The sequence below is a fragment of the Temnothorax longispinosus genome, chromosome 11, assembly GCF_030848805.1.
Source record: "Temnothorax longispinosus isolate EJ_2023e chromosome 11, Tlon_JGU_v1, whole genome shotgun sequence".
NCBI classification, from domain to species: Eukaryota; Metazoa; Arthropoda; class Insecta; order Hymenoptera; family Formicidae; genus Temnothorax; species Temnothorax longispinosus.
The window spans coordinates 8,088,993-8,107,121 of NC_092368.1; the positions used below are offsets into that span (position 1 = coordinate 8,088,993).

The 18,129-nt window shown below is 38.3% G+C and overlaps 1 protein-coding gene across 1 annotated transcript; it reads right to left on the bottom strand.

Moving 5' to 3' along the window:
* Positions 1–9,014: 9,014 nt before the first annotated feature.
* LOC139821684 (cytochrome P450 4C1-like) lies at positions 9,015–13,792 on the bottom strand. The gene is made up of 7 exons (XM_071792918.1): positions 13,633–13,792; positions 13,341–13,443; positions 13,051–13,157; positions 12,429–12,497; positions 11,063–11,231; positions 9,524–9,703; positions 9,015–9,464 (listed from the first exon to the last, which is right to left on the bottom strand). The coding sequence occupies exons 1-7, from the start codon at positions 13,729–13,731 to the stop codon at positions 9,286–9,288; spliced, it is 906 nt and encodes a 301-aa protein (XP_071649019.1). The 5' UTR covers positions 13,732–13,792; the 3' UTR covers positions 9,015–9,285.
* Between the last annotated feature and the right edge of the window lie 4,337 nt (positions 13,793–18,129).

Below are 18,129 nucleotides of genomic sequence, written 5' to 3' on the forward strand. Positions count from 1 at the left end.
ACCTCTGTCCTCTCGAAAGCAGCGCCTTTCAAATTCACAACCGCCGTTCTCAATTCTCATTTCTGATTGGTCTTCTTCTTCTTGGTTTGATTGGCTCCTACCTCTTTTCCGAGGACAATATGGCTTTTCTGATTGGTTAATCTGCTACGCCGTACGACCTATCTACGACCTACGAAGCCATTGTAGACGAGCCTGGCCGCAAGAAATTGCGCTACCGCTTGCGGCTTACAACCAATACCCTACTGCCACTGCACTAAAACCTCTATGTAGAACAACCTAAAGAGAGTTCTCCTGTCGTTTGGAGACAAAATTGAAAGAGAGCTGCAACAGCTGCAGAGACAGATTAGTCCTGAACAAACTAACGACGTACAAATAAGAGATGGCACAGTCATTGAGGGGTAAGCAGATTTCAGAAAAATCAAATGTTTCAACGAACGTTGAAAAGTGACGCTTTGAAATGTGACGCTTGGTAACAAATCACTTATTGTTAGATTATTTGTTTCTATCAGTGAACTTGTGTAATTCAAATATGAATTCGGATCTGTTATGATAGCAGGTTTGTAAGAAATACGTACAAAGATTACTTTATTTATTGTTAGTTCTGAGAATAATATATGAATTTAAACTGTAAACAGTTTTCAAAAAAAGTTTTCCTTAAAATATATGTTGTAAAGTTATTTTTGAAGTCCCGAGGTATCGAACGGGAGGAGTCAGGATATGTGTAATAAATACATTAGCCAGGGTTTAACGGTAGGAACGAATAACTTTATTCGATATGATCCATTGCTCGGATTCCTTATTATAAATGGTACGCCGGAACGTAATGGAAAGCACGAGCACGACCGATCCCTTCGAGCGACTCTTTTCGACTCTCTGTTTCGCTTCATCCAAACTCGCCTTCTCTTGGTTGAACATGTTCGTACAGGTTCGCGACCGATGCCCGTTTTATGTCCATATATGGTCATATCGTCATCCGCTTTATGACCATATATGGTCATCTCGTAGAATCTCATCAGCCAATCGTGGGCTTTCGCAATCGCGACGTATCGGCAGCGCCGCTAACTCACGCGGCGATCATTCGGAGCTGCAGGCGCGAGTATTCGCGCCGTCGATATCTTACAGTTCGGCCATGCTGGAATGACATTCGACCCGAATGTGATCTAATTATTGTAGTATGTTACGCTCGTCAATATTACCGTTACAATACGTTTAACATTTTATTATTAATATCACATATAAGGAACACAGTCTTCATTTAATACTATTCGAACTTAAACATAAACAACCACATTCTATATTACTCATTTCGAACTTAAAAATAATGATTACATTTGAAAATCTTTGGTAATAGAATACAACTAAAAATAATGATTACATTTGAAAATCTTTGGTAAGAAAATACAACTTTGTCGCTATTATCTGGTGGATCTCGCATGTAATCCATATTAATCTAACGCAATTTAATTTACGCATCTTACGGATCGACTTCCGCTTGCGTCGATTCATCAGGATTACCCAACCTAATCCATGGTTTTAAACGATCTGGTGACAATATAGAATTATATATACGAGAGGTAACGTCAAAACCGGGAACGCTTTCGACAACATACCGATTTTTGTTTAACACTTTCGCAATTCGGTAGGGACCTTTATACGAAGATTTCAACTTTTTATCTTCCCCGGGTTTGACAACCGTATCTCGAATCATAACCAAATCGCCAATATTATACTTAGTGGGTTTTTTATGCCGCTTGTCGTAATACATTTTATTATAACTCTTTATGCACTCAGTAGAGTCCATAGCCGCCTCGCGAATCGATTCTCGGTAGGACTCGAAATTAAAATCAACTTTCGCTATTCGATTTAAACAATCTACTAGTTTCGCATCCACGTGACTACGCTGGTCGTAACCAAGGAGTAGTTTTGAGGGAGAATTTTTCAAAGAGGAATGATGAGTATTGTTTATCACGTATTGAATAGCGCTCAGGCATTCTTTCCATTTGCGAGGATCCTCTACAATCTTTCTTAAGGACGACTTTAGGAATCTATTCACCCTCTCCACTAAACCATTTGCCCAAGGGGCCGCCACCGCTACTTTACGATGTTTAATTCTTTTCGAATTTAAGAATTCGGAAAATTCATGCGAGGTAAAGGCAGTTCCTCTATCCGAAACAATTTCGCTCGGGTTACCGAACATGCAAAATAAATTTTCAAAATGTTTAATCGCCTCTTTCGAATTGGTTGTTTTTACGGGGAACAACCAGGTGTACCGCGTATACGCGTCGACTATCAAAAGGATATGTTTATATCCGCCAACCGATTCTATCATAGGGCCATAATGATCGGTATGTAGCAATTGAAAAGGTACCGTAGGAGTATTTGTTGCCTGTAATTCGCCTTCGCGTACATTGACGGATGTGTTGGACATCAGGCAAACCAAACAATCGTCAATATAGTCGCGAACTTTTTTATGCATCGACGGAAACCAATAATTTGTCGCTACGCCTTGGACCGTCTTTTCCACTCCGCAATGTGCCATACTATCGTGATACGCTCGAATTACATTACCGACCATTGAATCCGGAACAACGAATCGTGGCTTGTCCGAACCCTTTCGATATATTAATCCTTCTATTAATTCGAATTTATCGTTATCTTTATACTCTAATTCTTCCGCAATGGTTTTCAATCTAGCGTCTGTCAATTGCTTGTACTCAAGCTCTCTTTCTAAGGGCATTGAATCGACATATGCCACCATTCGACTTAGTGCATCAACATGCGCCATTTTTTCGCCTGCGCGATGAATTAACTTGAAATCGTAATCTTGTATACGAAGTGTCCATCGAGCGATTCTCGGGTTTAAATGCGCTTTATTCACGGCGTAGACCAAAGCTTGACAATCCGTAATTATGGTGAACTTTATTCCATAGAGATAAATGTGAAATCGTTCGATCGACTTTACTATGGCTAACATTTCAAGCTCGAAACTATGATAGTTGGCTTCGGCCTTGTTCGTTGCTTGACTGAAATAAGCTACAGGAGCGAAAACACCATCATTTTGTTTTTGCAATAGAATAGCAGCTATCGCGATATGACTAGCGTCAGTATGTAGCTGGGTCTCAGCTTCTGAATTGTAAAGTCTTAATACCGGGTAAGAGATCAAATCTTTTTTCAATGTTTCGAAAGCCTTTTTACAATCATCATTAAAGATGAATTTACTCGATTTTCGAAGCAAATTAGTCAAAGGTTTTGCCTTGGTGGCATAATTCTGAATGAATCTACGGAAATAATTGGTTAAACCCAAAAATCGTTGTATGTCCACTACCTTTTTCGGTATAGGAAATTTCTGAATGACGTCTGTGTGCCTTTCACTGATAGTGATACCATTTGCCGACACCATATAACCTAAAAATTCGATTTTTAATCTTAAAAATTGACTTTTTTCGAGATTTACTTCAAACTGGTATTTCTTGAGTTCAAGAAGTACTCGTTTAATTATTTCCAAATTTTCTTCTACAGTATCGGTAGCTATTAGAATATCGTCCATATACAATATGATTTGACGTGTTCGTATCAATTCGGCTAAATCAGGAAGATTTTTTAAACGTTTATAAAACTCTGCTCCTGATTCACCGTATCCGAAAGGCAGATAGACATATTCATACTGGCCATCATAAGTGGCAAACGAAAAATATTTTGTATCTTCCGGATGGACTTCAACTTGGTGGTATCCATCCTTCAGATCTATTAAAGTGTAAACAGTCTTATTTCCGACATCGACCAAACAATTTTCAATAACAGGGAAAGGACATTTCTGCCGATGTACGCGACAATTTAACGGTCTGAAATCTACGCATAACCGCATTTTGCCGTTCTTTTTTCGAACTAAAACCGTTCTCGCGCAATACGGGGAAGAACTGGGCTTAATTTTACCTCTTCGCAAGAGATCGTCTATTATTTCCCTCATTTGCTCTCTTTCTTTCCACGAAACGCGTCGAGGCGCGTATGCGTATATTGAATCATCCTTGAGTGGTACTCTTACCAAATATTTTTCTCCGGGAGGGGTTACCTCCGTTAATTCAACTTCCTTGAATACAAAAATTAAACGTTTCTTGACATTATTATCAAAATCGGTTTCGATAAACGATAACTTTTCGTCAAAACTTTCAGATGATTCAGTAATCGCACCCGCAAACGCAATCTCGTTAAATAACTGTAATCTATTCTCCGGACTATCGGTTGATGGATTATATACAATTTTTAATTTATGCTCATTAATAAAATCCATACCGATTATCAAATCCATTGACAGAGAATCATTTTGCAAAACTTTCAAATCAATCGAAGCTGAAAAATCCGGTAACGGAGATAAGATTATATCTGACGAGACTGTACCCGTTATTCGAATAGGCGAATCATTTAACGCTTTGTACGAATGAAAACAATTTTTTTCGTTAACAGACGAACCGAAATATTTCTCGTAAATAGACGGACGAATGAAGGATATCGGGCTTCCCGAATCAACAAGAGCTATCAGTTCGGACTTAATATTATTTAAAGATGTAACCTTGATCCGGAAGTTATTTAGTTCGAGTTTCCGTTCCTTCTCAGCGACACAGGCCACCGTGGTCGTCTCCGATGATGGTGTCGCGGCTTCCGGCGAAGTCGTCGCGTAATCCACATCCACGGCCGACACCGTTGTAGAAGAGACAGCCGGCGCTGTCGCCGGTAACTGCTCCTTGCGCTTTAGTTTGTAACACTCGTCACGCACATGGCCTTTGGCCTTGCAATAGGCGCAAAACTTGTCCTTAGACACTGGCACCGGATTGGGAGAAGAATTCTGAGGCACCAACACTTTCGATTGACTTCCCTTCTTTGCAGAAAAGTCTTTTCCAGTTTGCGGCTTGATCGAGACATTTTTCTTCACCGCGAATGATGATGTGATGCGATGCATCTGATCCAGGAATTCGTCGACGTCTTCGGTATCCAGCGCTGTTGCTGTTCCTCTCAGCGCATTATTCGTAATTCCATCTATCAATAATTGAACTTTATCGACTTCAGGTATCGAGACATTTTGCATAAGGTCCAACTTGTCCATCGCATAATCCATGAATGACTCTTTGGCGAAGTTCCATATTCGTGCTTCTATTTTTCTCATGGCGACGTACATCAATGTTCTTCTTTTGAATCTTCGTGTAATCATCTGCTTGAACATTATCCAGGAGCTATTAACAGTGCCTGTATTCTGGGTGAGCCATCGCTGCGCGTTATTGGTCAGTTTACTTGTGGCGGCTAAAAGCGCCACTTCGTGCGTCACTCCGTGTATCCGAGCGACGTTCTCCACTTTCTCTATCCACACATTGACATTCTCGTCCTCTGAGCCTCCGAAATTTGGTAGCTGGGACGCCAAGAGATTGACTGCCTGTGCGGGAGGCACGGTAGATACAAACGTTCGACTGGAATGTCCTGACGTTGCCGTGGATGCTCCTTGAACGCCGGACCTCTGGTTCACGTTTATCATGGCGGACATTCTTTGAATGATTTCACTGCTCTGTCTTAGCTGCTCCGATAATTCACGGTTCTGTCGCTCCTGTTCCGCTATTACCTTGCCGATCTGAGCCATGTCAAAAGAATCCGCCGGAATATTCGACGCTTCTGATTGAGCTGTCTGCGTCGTGTGGACGGAACGTCCGGAATGTGCGGACTTTTCTTGTGTTGTCCGCCCATCGTTGACGAAATCATTTATGGGGCCGGTCCTCTCGAGGTGAGATGCAATCGCCTGTATGCATTGATCGCGATTTTCCAGCGCCATGATCCCGTATGACTGGGCTTCCTTTTGAAGCTCGAGCAATGTGAGCGATTCTAAGCGCGCACGTATATTCAACGTGTCCATTTTTTGCCTCGAACACGCGGTCGCGCACTTTCGGAACGTGATAGGCGCGCGGGCGCACACTCTCCGCTATGTTCACGTACGTCGTTCTCTTCGCGCGCACTTATGAAATCGAGGGTATTGTTTCACAGACCCCTCAGCGTGCGTCGTTTTCTTCGCGCATACAATGATCGAGGGTATTGTTTCACAGACCCCTCAGCGTGCGTCGTTTTCTTCGCGCACACTAATCACTGTTACGACATGGAATCGAGGGTATTGTTTTACAGACCCCTCGTATTTCCACAACAGAAAAGTTAATAAGGGCAGAAGAAAACGGGATACCGCGGCGGTACCAAATCTCGCGTATACGACACGAGCGTAAAATGGCTACACGGTCAGATCCCACTTCTGATAAAACTGTAAAGTTATTTTTGAAGTCCCGAGGTATCGAACGGGAGGAGTCAGGATATATGTAATAAATACATTAGCCAGGGTTTAACGGTAGGAACGAATAACTTTATTCGATATGATCCATTGCTCGGATTCCTTATTACAAATGGTACGCCGGAACGTAATGGAAAGCACGAGCACGACCGATCCCTTCGAGCGACTTTTTTCAACTAACTGTTTCGCTTCATCCGAACTCGCCTTCTCTTGGTTGAACATGTTCGTACAAGTTCGCGACCGATGCCCGTTTTATGTCCATATATGGTCATATCGTCATCCGCTTTATGACCATATATGGTCATCTCGTAGAATCTCATCAGCCAATCGTGGGCTTTCGCAATCGCGACGTATCGGCAGCGCCGCTAACTCACGCGGCGATCATTCGGAGCTGCAGGCGCGAGTATTCGCGCCGTCGATATCTTACAATGTCGTAATGTTTAATTTTTCTTTTATATATAGTTGTTGAATGAATGAGTTGAATTGTTCAATGCTCTAAAAGAAACTGTCTTTTCTTTTTAGATGATTTTATGTGATACATAATTGTTTGCAATATAGATAAAGTGCGCGCGCGCTCCTGTATGTGCGTGTGCATGTGCGGGTGCGTGTGCGTGGGCGGATATATGTGTGAGCGTGTGCGGATTGCGTATGCGTGTGCGCGTGCGTGTGCGTGTACGCACGTGCATGTGTGCGTGCGTGCGCCGCGTTTATAGGTAATTCTCAACTAACACGATTAATTCCGCGTTATTGAAAACTGCAATGTGCAGTTCAAGACTTCCATATATAAAATTGAGCATTTGGTTTTAAGGAATTATTTAAAATGACTTGTAAAAAACAACGTAACTTTAGCACATATTTTTAATTTTATCAAAAATACATTAATCAGATATAACAAAAACAAAAAAATTTTTTTTACCGTGCTTCGAGATTTCATGCAATTCAAGTACCGTGTTGTTCGAGGATTATCTGTATTTAGATCTTACTCTGGTAACCACCGTGAACAACGGTAAACTGATTGTAAGACTCTCTCCCTCTCTCTCTCCCTCCCTCTCTCCCTCCCTCTCTCCCTCCCTCCTACCCTTCCTCCCTTTTAATCCATCGTCATCCATCGTAAAAGTTCCGAGTTCCAAGATGAATAAGCCTCGCCAAATAAAATTACAAATAATACACATCAAGGATGGAATCAAATCTTAACAACGACACGGAACTATTGGATGAATTAATCGCATTTCGATATACTTAGCGAACTTTCCAATACAGTCAGGACAAAAACATGAGATCCAAAAACATTTCTATCATTTCCATAGACCTAGGATAAGATAGACGGAGCGTAAACTGCTACTATGGACAAGGGGGGTAAGGATAGCGCGGGAGGGGAAATAGACCCAAGTCTCGGCAAAGTTCGGTTAGACTCGGGGACGTTCGGACCACGTTACGCGCGCGTGAATTGAAGTTGTCGCATATGACGATCGCAAACGTCAAATTCTGCAAATAAAAAATAAATATGCAAATTCTGCATAAGTATTTACCGTAATTACAAAAATGCGATGCGCGTCACATCTTCGACGCCTCAGGCGCGCTTTCCTCCGTGGAAATAAAGTCGCGATTTCGAGCCCGCATTCAAATTAAGTACTCGCAGGATATTCCCGTGGGCGTTCGCGAGGCATCTCAGGATTTTCTAGTCGCTCGAGGAGCTCCCGGGGGTACCCGAGATTCTTCCGGAGGGCACGCTCGCGCGATGTCTCGACACCAACGGTGCCAACAACAGCAACAGCAGCAGCAGCAAACTTTCTTTCCTTCGGTACCTTTCCAGATGGTCCAGAGCACCTCTCTCGTCGTTCAGCGCAACGTTAAGCCCACGGTGTGTATACGACCGTGGTTAAGCCACTCGAATCCCTCGAACCTATTGCTCGAGGGGAAAAAAGGCACGCGGAAGATGGGCAAGGTGATTCCCTATATGGCGGTGATGGCGGTCAATCCCGCCGTAGGAGCAACGCTTGCGGAAGAATGTAAACAATCTCGGAGATCCCCGTCCGGCGATATTCCCTCGCGGATTCTCACCGCGCGCCGCGCATCCTCCGCAACTCGACGACGCCGCGACCGACGAGCGACGAAATCTGTACACTAAATACCAATTAAGCACTTCATTTCCATGATACGCTTCTGTATTCTAGGGCTGCGTTCGGGGAGCGCGCTATTAACGCTATTGCATCGTTCTATCTTTATCGCTCATCAGATGTACAACAAGGATAGAATAACCAAATAGCGCTGATAGCGCGCTCCCCGAACAAAGCCTAGGTTATGGTATCCACCGTCCGGAGAAATGTGTCAATTTGACACTGTCAAATGTGTAATCGAACAAACAGCGCATGCCAGCGCATCCCCTCCACATGCTGCCAACGCACACCAAAGCGCGAAGGCACATCCGTGTGCTGTCGAGTCGGTCGAGCGTTCGAATGTTTCCGAGTCTAACCGAACTTTGCCGAAATTTGGGTCTATTTCCCCTCCCGCGCTATCACCTACCCCGCAGGCTTACGCTCCGTCTATCTTATCCTAGGTCTATGATCATTTCACTCAGTCTTTCACACAACTTCACATAGACGAGAGGCCTTTGGGTCAGAGCACAAACAATACTTGTTCAATAATTGATTATCTGCAATAACCAATCGTATCAAAAGACTTTTGAACTATCGAATAAATATTACTTTTAAATAAAAAGTCTTTTTAATAAAAATCTGAAGATATTTTCGGGTTATAACGAAAGATACGTCCGTATTATATACGAAGAATAACGAATAACTGATGAGCACTGTTTACAATGTTAATAATCTTGTTTACAAACTAACGCATGAAAATTGATTATGTCAAATGACTTTTGAGCGCTACTTATATACATATATAATAAGCATATAGTATTTTTCTGATTTTGATGATGTTTGTCTTTTACGATGATCATTGAATCTGTATTTGCTTTAAATGCTTGCATCAATTTTGCAGACCGGGACAAATCTTACACGAAGTGGATGAGCAGGGCAAAGTGTTATATTCATTTCTATCCGTAGATTCTTTAAATAATCAACGGGCTCCAAACAGAAATTATGTATCAGAGGAGCTATCATTGCCTTCATTTCCAGCATAGCAAATTGTTGGCCTGTAATTTGATACGTATTGCAATCTGTCCATAAAAGGGTATGAGAAAATACAGCTTACCGATGCAATTACGTGGTCCAGCACTGAATGGTAAATACGAGTAAGGATGACGATTTAAGATTTTCTCAGGCAAAAATCTGTTTGGATCAAATACCTCTGGATTTGGCCAAAAATTGGGATCTCTGTGGACTCCGTAAATATTAAGAAACACGAATGTTCCAGCAGGTACTAAATATGATTCTAAAATACATATTATAAAAGAGATGCACATTATACATAATAATCAAGAGTTTCATTAAAATTTTCTAAATATAATATCTATGTAATACAACATAGAATACGTGCATATAGAAAACATTATGTAAAATTACTTAAATTTGCTAAATACATATTCTAAAAACATTGTATGTTATGTTATAGTTTAATTATATATATATATATATATAACGGCATTCTCCGTGAAATCAGACACCCCCCCTGTCCAAAAATTGGGGTCACCTAAAAAATTCTTTCGGGGCTCATTTTATAGCTACACATATGTAGTTTTAATTGATCTGTGGCTTTTTGAAAAATCAACGTGGCGGACCTTAATATGGTGGCCGAAGTCTGCGGGTAACGAGGTACGACAGATGAAATCGTTACTTGGAAGTTATAGACTGTCATAGAAAAATGTGTTAATGTGTTTATTTAGTAGTTAGCATTGAATCCATGAAAAAAATAAATTTTTAGTTTTACCGCAATAACGAAATCATAGTCAAAAATAAAAAAATAATAAAAATTTATAAAAATTTGAAAAAGTAAATTAAAAAAGCAATTAAAAAATACCGTAACACTCAAATTAATAATAATTAGAACGAGTCTGTATGATTTGAATATCGACGTCATTATTTTTTAGCATTTTTCGAATATACAGCCGCCATATTGAATTTCGTTATATTCAAATACGACGTCCCAATTGTTAATTTATGATCAACAACTTAAAATGTATCATGATATAAATTTTCATGAAAATTGAACGCAGTTTGTACGTTTTAAAGAACGAAATAGTTATTTTTTAGCATTTCACGGATAATTTGGCCGCCATATTGGTTTTGGACAAATTAAAAATTTATTTTTTGTATGGATTTAATGCTAACTACTAAATAAACACATTAACACATTTTTCTATGACAGTCTATAACTTCCAAGTAACGATTTCATCTGTCGTACCTCGTTACCCGCAGACTTCGGCCACCATATTAAGGTCCGGCATGTTAATTTTTTAAAAGACCACTGCTCAACTAAAACTACATATGTGTAGCTATAAAATGAGCCCCGAAAGAATTTTTTAGGTGACCCCAATTTTTGGACAAAGGGGGTGTCTGATTTCACGGAGAATACCCCATATATATATATATATATATATATATATATAATTAATTTTCAAACTTATATAAATAAATTATATAAAATATAGAAATTAAATAGTTAATTATATAACAATCTCTCGGAATCTTTGAAATAAGAATATTGCATTTTATACATATCTAGCCTTTGTATTTGATGACATGTTGCGTGATAAATTTAAAAATACAAACAAAAGATGAATTAGATGCGTACGTAATTTTACGTCTTCCGCAAGAATTCGTGATATTACAGACATGCTGGGATACAAGCGCAATGCTTCCTTTATACATCTGTCTAAATAAGGTAGATCTTGCAATAATTTCATAGTAAATTTCTCCTTATTTTTTTGCAAAGCAGTATCGACTTCGTTCCTAACACGATCCTGTATCATCAATATTAATATAATAAAAAATGTGTATTTTATATTACTTTGATGTTTTTTATGCATAAACAAAATCTGAGAACTTCCAATAATTATTTTAAAGCTATATCTTAATTTGTTTGCGTATATAAATGTTATGGTCAAAGAACGGAGCGCGGTCACTCCTCAGTTTGACTGGTCAAAGATTATAGAAACTAAAATAATCAAGTTTGACTTTTGACTAGTCAATCCTAGGTGTGATTGCAATGAGGTAGTCAAATTTATGGATAGTCAAATCCCGGTTGAACTTAGGCTTAATCGACGCGTTTTTGCACAAAGCGATCACATCTGGCAGAAAAAAGTGTCGCTCTGCCCCGCGAAGCGAGATAATAACATTTAAAGTTGACGGCTACATTTACTTGACGTGTAGGATCTATATGTTGCAGCCACATGCGGTAATGTAGCACTTCATAAAGTGTAGACATTGGACATATGCTGTAATTTAATCTTCAAATTAAAAATTACCACACACACACACACACACACACACGGGAAGGGGGGTGCAAGGGGAGGCCTTCGGCTCCCCTCCCACATCCACCTCCGCCGGTAGGTAGCGTGGACCTAGCTTAATTTACAACTTAAAGTACATGCTAAGGCTGCCCGCTGCGGTCTGATTCACGTTCACAGCACTGAAAGCATCGCTCTTTACAACGCTGTGAGCGTGAATCGGACCGCGTGCGTGCGTTTGGGAGGGGGGAGTAATTTTTAATTTGAAGATTAAATTACAGCATGTGTCCAATTACTGCCTCCACGCATACATATTTTCCACGCGAAACGAGGTGCCACATGTAGGCTTTTTTTTTAAATTAAACATCGAATAAAGGCACACCTAGGATTGACTAGGCAAGGTCCAAAGTATTTTTCTTAGTTTCTTCCTTTGACCAGCCATGCTAGTCACTCTTAAAATAGACAAAAAACGCCTTAGTCAAAAGCCGAAACTCAAAAATGTTTTGAGAATTGACCAAGACGCTTGGTCAATCCTCAGCATCGACCAGTCAAATTGAGGAATGACCGCGCTCCGCCCTTTGACCATAACAAACATAAAACATGAAATAATAATATTTTTAAAACATTTTGATATTTTTATCATTTGAATAGTTATCGAAATTAATTAATTTTTTCTTCTAAGAGCGTAGGTACTTATTGTGTGATAAATACCTGAATATCCTTATGTTCAGCTAATAGTGCCAGTAAATAGCATATGCCCATCGTTATAGTATCGTGACCCTATAATCACATAATTGTGTATATATCGATAAATCAAATCTATATATACAGGATGTTCGAAATAAAAGTATCCAGCCGAAAGGATGCAGTAGATTGGGTCAAACTGAAGATAAAAGTCATGTAACATTTTGCAAAATTCGCAAATATTTAGAAATGGGACGTCTCTTCTCGCCGCGCGCTTCTACTGCAGGAGTAGATTGGCCGATCTTTTTTAATTAATTTCTCAGTAATAGTATTGCGAATTTTGCAAAATGGTACATGACTTTCCTCTTCAGTTTGACCCAATCTACTCCATCCTTTCGGCTGGATACTGAATGGCACCCGTCAGGAGTATCCCTTGCCTCGAAACCCCCTCTACCTCTTGCCGTTCGGATTCGGCATTAAATTGTAGGTCCCACGTGCTTGTGTACAACCTATGTGCGCACCACAAGCACATGACTTTGGGGGAGGCCTAGGGCTGACTCGGTCTGTTGCGCCATTGAAATGAATGTATATATATATATATAAATATATAAAATGTATAAAATGTAAAAAAGAAATACAAAATATATACCGAAAACGTAAAAGTATCGACTTCCTCCCTGATATCTAAATCAGTCATAAGACCCTCTCGAGATGCAACTATTAAAAAATCTAACATTGCAAGTCGTTTTCTTCGTACTAAATCAAAATATATAGATGTGTGTTAGTATCAATTTAATAGCCTAATTCTTTTTTTATGATTGCATCATATATGTAACATTGATGAGTATATTTAGAATATAAAAATATATTAATAAATTATAAAAAATAATTATACACCGACCAAATTTTTAAAATACAGCTTCTGTTTACATTACGTACTTCCAATCGTTTCTGCTTCATCTGCCTCTATCGATGTGTCATCAAAGGTTTTCAAGTATCGATCATTGGTGCGTTCATGATAAAGTTTTCTTTCGGCAATAATCTACATAAATACAATATTAATTCTTCCTTTATTTATTTGCATGAATATAATTAACATATATGTTATCAGCGTTTATCAATTTGTCATAATGTTTTTACCAAAAAATTAAATCTTATTGGAATCTATAATATATATATTGTCATCATTCAAAATAGATAAGATACAATATTAAGTAGCACTTTTACGTACTTGTTCAGTAAATCCGTGTATTATCTTTAGAATCTTTGTTTGCTCTCTGCCTTTTGGCGTCAGCGAGAATATCCAATTATTCTGCAGCCATGGCTTCATTATACTAAATCATAATTATTGAATATTTAAAGTATTATTTTGTAAAAACTTCTTTTAATTCCGCTATGAACTTTTACTTATATATTAATGATATTTCAAAGTTAATAATTATCTACATAAAAAATTTACATAAGTTAATATTTATCTATATAAAAAAAATAGAATAAATTTACAAGCACTAATAATAAAAATATGTAAAGATATATATACAAAGTGTTTCAAGACCCTTATTACAAACTTTGAAGGGTGGCAGAACTCACAATCAGTGAAAGCATTAATTGTTTTTTTATTAAGCAACCTGTCCTCCGACGCATCCTAAGGAGCTACGCGTCCTGGAATCCTGACGCCTGTCGGTTATAGGCAACCCGAGGACTAATCGGGACTGATGGGGCGACGTCGCAATTAGTGATGCCAGAATGAGTGCAATGAAGTAGACACTGAACATCTTTTGTAGTGTTGTTGGCCCAGATCTGTGCCTCTCAAGTTGGGTTGCCTACCGATAGGCACCAGGATTCCAGAACGTGTAGCTTTTTAAAGACGCATCGGAGGACAGAGGTTGCTAAATAAAAGCAATGCTTTCACTAAGTCCTACCATCCCTCAAAGTTTATAACTTTGTCATAAAACACTGTATATGAATTCTGTTTTTTTTTTTTAATTTGTTTGTTTATTATTTCTGACTGAAACATAACATATTTTTAAATTTAATTATGCTTTTCTAGACAGTACACATATCCAAAATCGGGACATAAGACGTCTTTTAGACACCTAGTAAGACGTCTTACAAAATGATGGCTGAACGTCTTAAAGACGTTCTAAAGACGTCTTTAAGACGTTTTATTTAGTGCTGTCTGGGTTTGATATTATACAAGTTTTGAATACTAAACTTGACAAAAGTTTCAAATAATATTTATTTTTAAATAACTGATTTGACTAATCACATACCTACAATGTATAGATTTTAATAACAATAATACAAGTCTACTAAAAAAATATTTTTATCTGACTTGGAACGGCATATTAGATTTTTGGACGTTACAAATGAATCTGACCTCCACATTTATGTATCAGGTCAGGATTTTAAGAATCATAAGTTATAAAGTTTGTAAGTGATTATAAGTAAAATTTATTAATAATTTAATAAAATGTGCTAAAGTTCCAAATTTATATATCATGTTAGAATATAAAAAATAATAAAATATAAGGTTTATTAGAAAAAGTATATGTAAGAATAAAAACTGATCTTAAAATGTCTAAAAATGTCAGAGAACGCCTTTAACACTAAGCAGCAATAGATTGGAACAACCGGCCCTAAATATTATAAAATGAAAAATAAAAGCAATTTTATTAAACAATATTTGAAAATTTATTAGAAATTATGAAGGTGAAATTATGAAGAAATTATGATTTGTCACACAAGTTATACGAAACATCCAGTCTTGTTCCAAGATTTAAAAAAATTTTTCTGAGAATTTGTGTAATCGTTCTGTATTTCAGTCTGTTTTCATCAAAATAATGGTCTTTTAGCCTTATAATTATTAATTTGGAGATCAGAATCGTTTTTAATATGTTTTGTTACTAATACACTTATTATACATTATAATTTCTTACATCTACTTTATAACTTATAATTCTTAAAATTTTGACATGATAAAGGAGATCAAATTTATTTTTAGCATCCAGAAATCTATACAAAACGTATAATCCCATTCCAAAATCAGAAGAAAATATTTTAAATAGACTTGTGTAATAATTAATTATCAATAATGTAAGTAATTTGCATTGAGTATTATTATTTATCGCGATATAATTAATATTGACAATATTAATCTATATCTTGTGATAGTATACAGGATGTCTGAGACCACCTGTTCACCTCTTTTCTTTCAAAAACTAAGCATTTTAGAGAAAAACGTTTAAACAAAAATTTCATGGTTTTGAGGGGCACATAAGATGGTGTCATTGATTTAACTTTGGGTGGTATCATTAAGGTCAGGTCAAGGACACCTTCAGTTTCTTAAATGGAACCCCCTATTTTTTATTGCATATTCTTATAGCTTATGTCGAGAGCTTTCCAAAACACTATAATTAAGTATTTTTTCATTAAGGTGGTTCTTGCATTTAGGTCAAATGTAGATAGCCCGGAAAATATGATATTGAATGAAAGGTTAACGTTCCTAGAGTGTCTGAAAAATTTCGAATTTTTTTACCGCTTGGTTCCGGAGATATATCTCCGTAAACTTTGCCAATTTTACATGGTGATAATAGGAAAAGGGGGGGGTCAGATCGCTCATTCATGGAATACGTTCATACTTCTCGAGTAGATGAACGAATAAAAAACTGTTTAATCGATGCAATAAACATTTCTAAAAATACTGACGCGACACCAAACTGATTGACCGTACCGTATATAAATAAAGCGAAACTTTCGACAAACTTTCGGCAACTTTCGACGTTTCGACACGATACGAGAGTCATGGCGGCCGTCTTGAGTCGCTGCTTGGCAACGTCGCACGCGTCAGCTGACGCACAAGACGCGTGTTCTACCATTTTACCACGGGGGGTTTTCTCTGTTTTCCCTCGGTCCTGAGGGATGAAAGGTGCCTTATGCCCAACCCGGGGGCAGTTGACACAAATTTATTCTAAACCTAATAATACACTAGAACTAACTTTAGATAACTTTATCAAGCCGTTTTATAAATCTGTAAATAATATGTAAAATCTTCCAATTCTTGCTCTTAATGAGTCGATAAATATCTATTTCACCCAAGTAGCCCGCAGCTTTCAATTCACAGTCCATAACAATTCTCTGCTCATCGAATTTACTACATCTCAAGAGGACATGTGACAAATCCTTGTATGTACTCACAGCCGCACTCGCACCTCTCATCGTCTATATAACCCTTCCTCTTCAAAGACGATCCTAGGTTATAATACACTGGTTTACACCGATCACTTGATACGCGTATTAAATAGTAAATAACTAGTAAATAAGTCTGATTATTGGCTGATCAGTTCAAATTAGAGGCCTAGATTATCTAGGCCTCTAGTTCAAATATACTATTTGATACGCGTATCAAGAGATCGGTGTAAACTAGGCCAATAATGATTGGCTCTCAATCTATTTAAGGATCGGCAGGAGACATGGTGGAGACCTCTGTCGGGTTGGCTTAGCTGCGACTCGCTGCGAGTCCGTATTTTATTTATTATAAATTTTTAAGAGCAAAAATGTAAAATCGGGCTCTGTAGCTGACTGCATTATTATATAAAGAGTATATTAAAAAAAAATTCACGAATCTATGTAACTTATTTTATGAGAAATCTTTTATGAGGAGAATCCGTAATTCGTAATAACAAGATTTCTCATAAAATCTTAATATATAAAACAAAGTCGGGTTAGTTACAACACTTATAACTCAAGAACGGCTGGGCCAAATTTTTACTACAAGTATATGAAATAGGGGTAGAATTTTCCGGAATAGCAGAATAACTAATAAAATATCGGAAAAATTCACGTAAAAAAAAATTAATCTAGAAAGATATCCAAATGCATAGAAAAAATACGTAGAGGGAGGGAGAGAGAGAGAGAGGGAAAGAGGGAGGGGGAAAGAGAGAGAAAAAAAGAGGGGGAGAAAGAGAGAGAGAGAAAGAGAGGAGAGAGGGAGAGAGGGAGGGGGAGAGAGGGAGGGGGAGAGAGAGAAAGAGAAGGAGAGAGAGAGAGAGAGAAAGAGGGAGAGAGGGAGAGAGGGAAAAAGAGAGAGAGAGAGAGTGAGGGGGGAGGGAGAGAGAGGGGGAAAGGGGGAGAGAGAGGGAGAGAGAAAGAGAGAGGGAGAGAGAGGGACTATTTGCGTGTCTTATCACTACATTCATTACTGTTAGGCGGTACGAAGTTCGCCGGGGCAGCTAGTATGTTACATAGATTCGTGAATTTTTTTTTAATATACGCTTTATATAATAATGCAGTCAGCTACAGAGCCCGATTTTGCATTTTTGCTCTTAAAAATTTATAATAAATAAAATACGGAATAAAGTGCAGTTTAACGTGCACTTAGTGCATAAAGTGCACCTGAGTGTACCTGAGTTTGCCTGGGTCTCCTGCCGACTCTTAAGGGGATCCTATAGCGAAGGCCGAACTTTCTCGACGTCGGTAATGTCAACATTTCTAATCCTGTTTTCTATGTTATATATCTATATCTATCCTTGTCTAACGAGAGGCATCTGTCTTTGTTTGATTGCTGCGCCATCTCTCGCTACACGCAATACTGCTTATCCTATCAACCTGAATGTGCTTTTGCTTAATAAAACTTCATTTTACAAAATCTTTTTTTTTAGACGTTGAATCTTAGTTTTATTTACACGATGTTGTCCCTACGTCGCCTTGGTGTCATATATATATATAT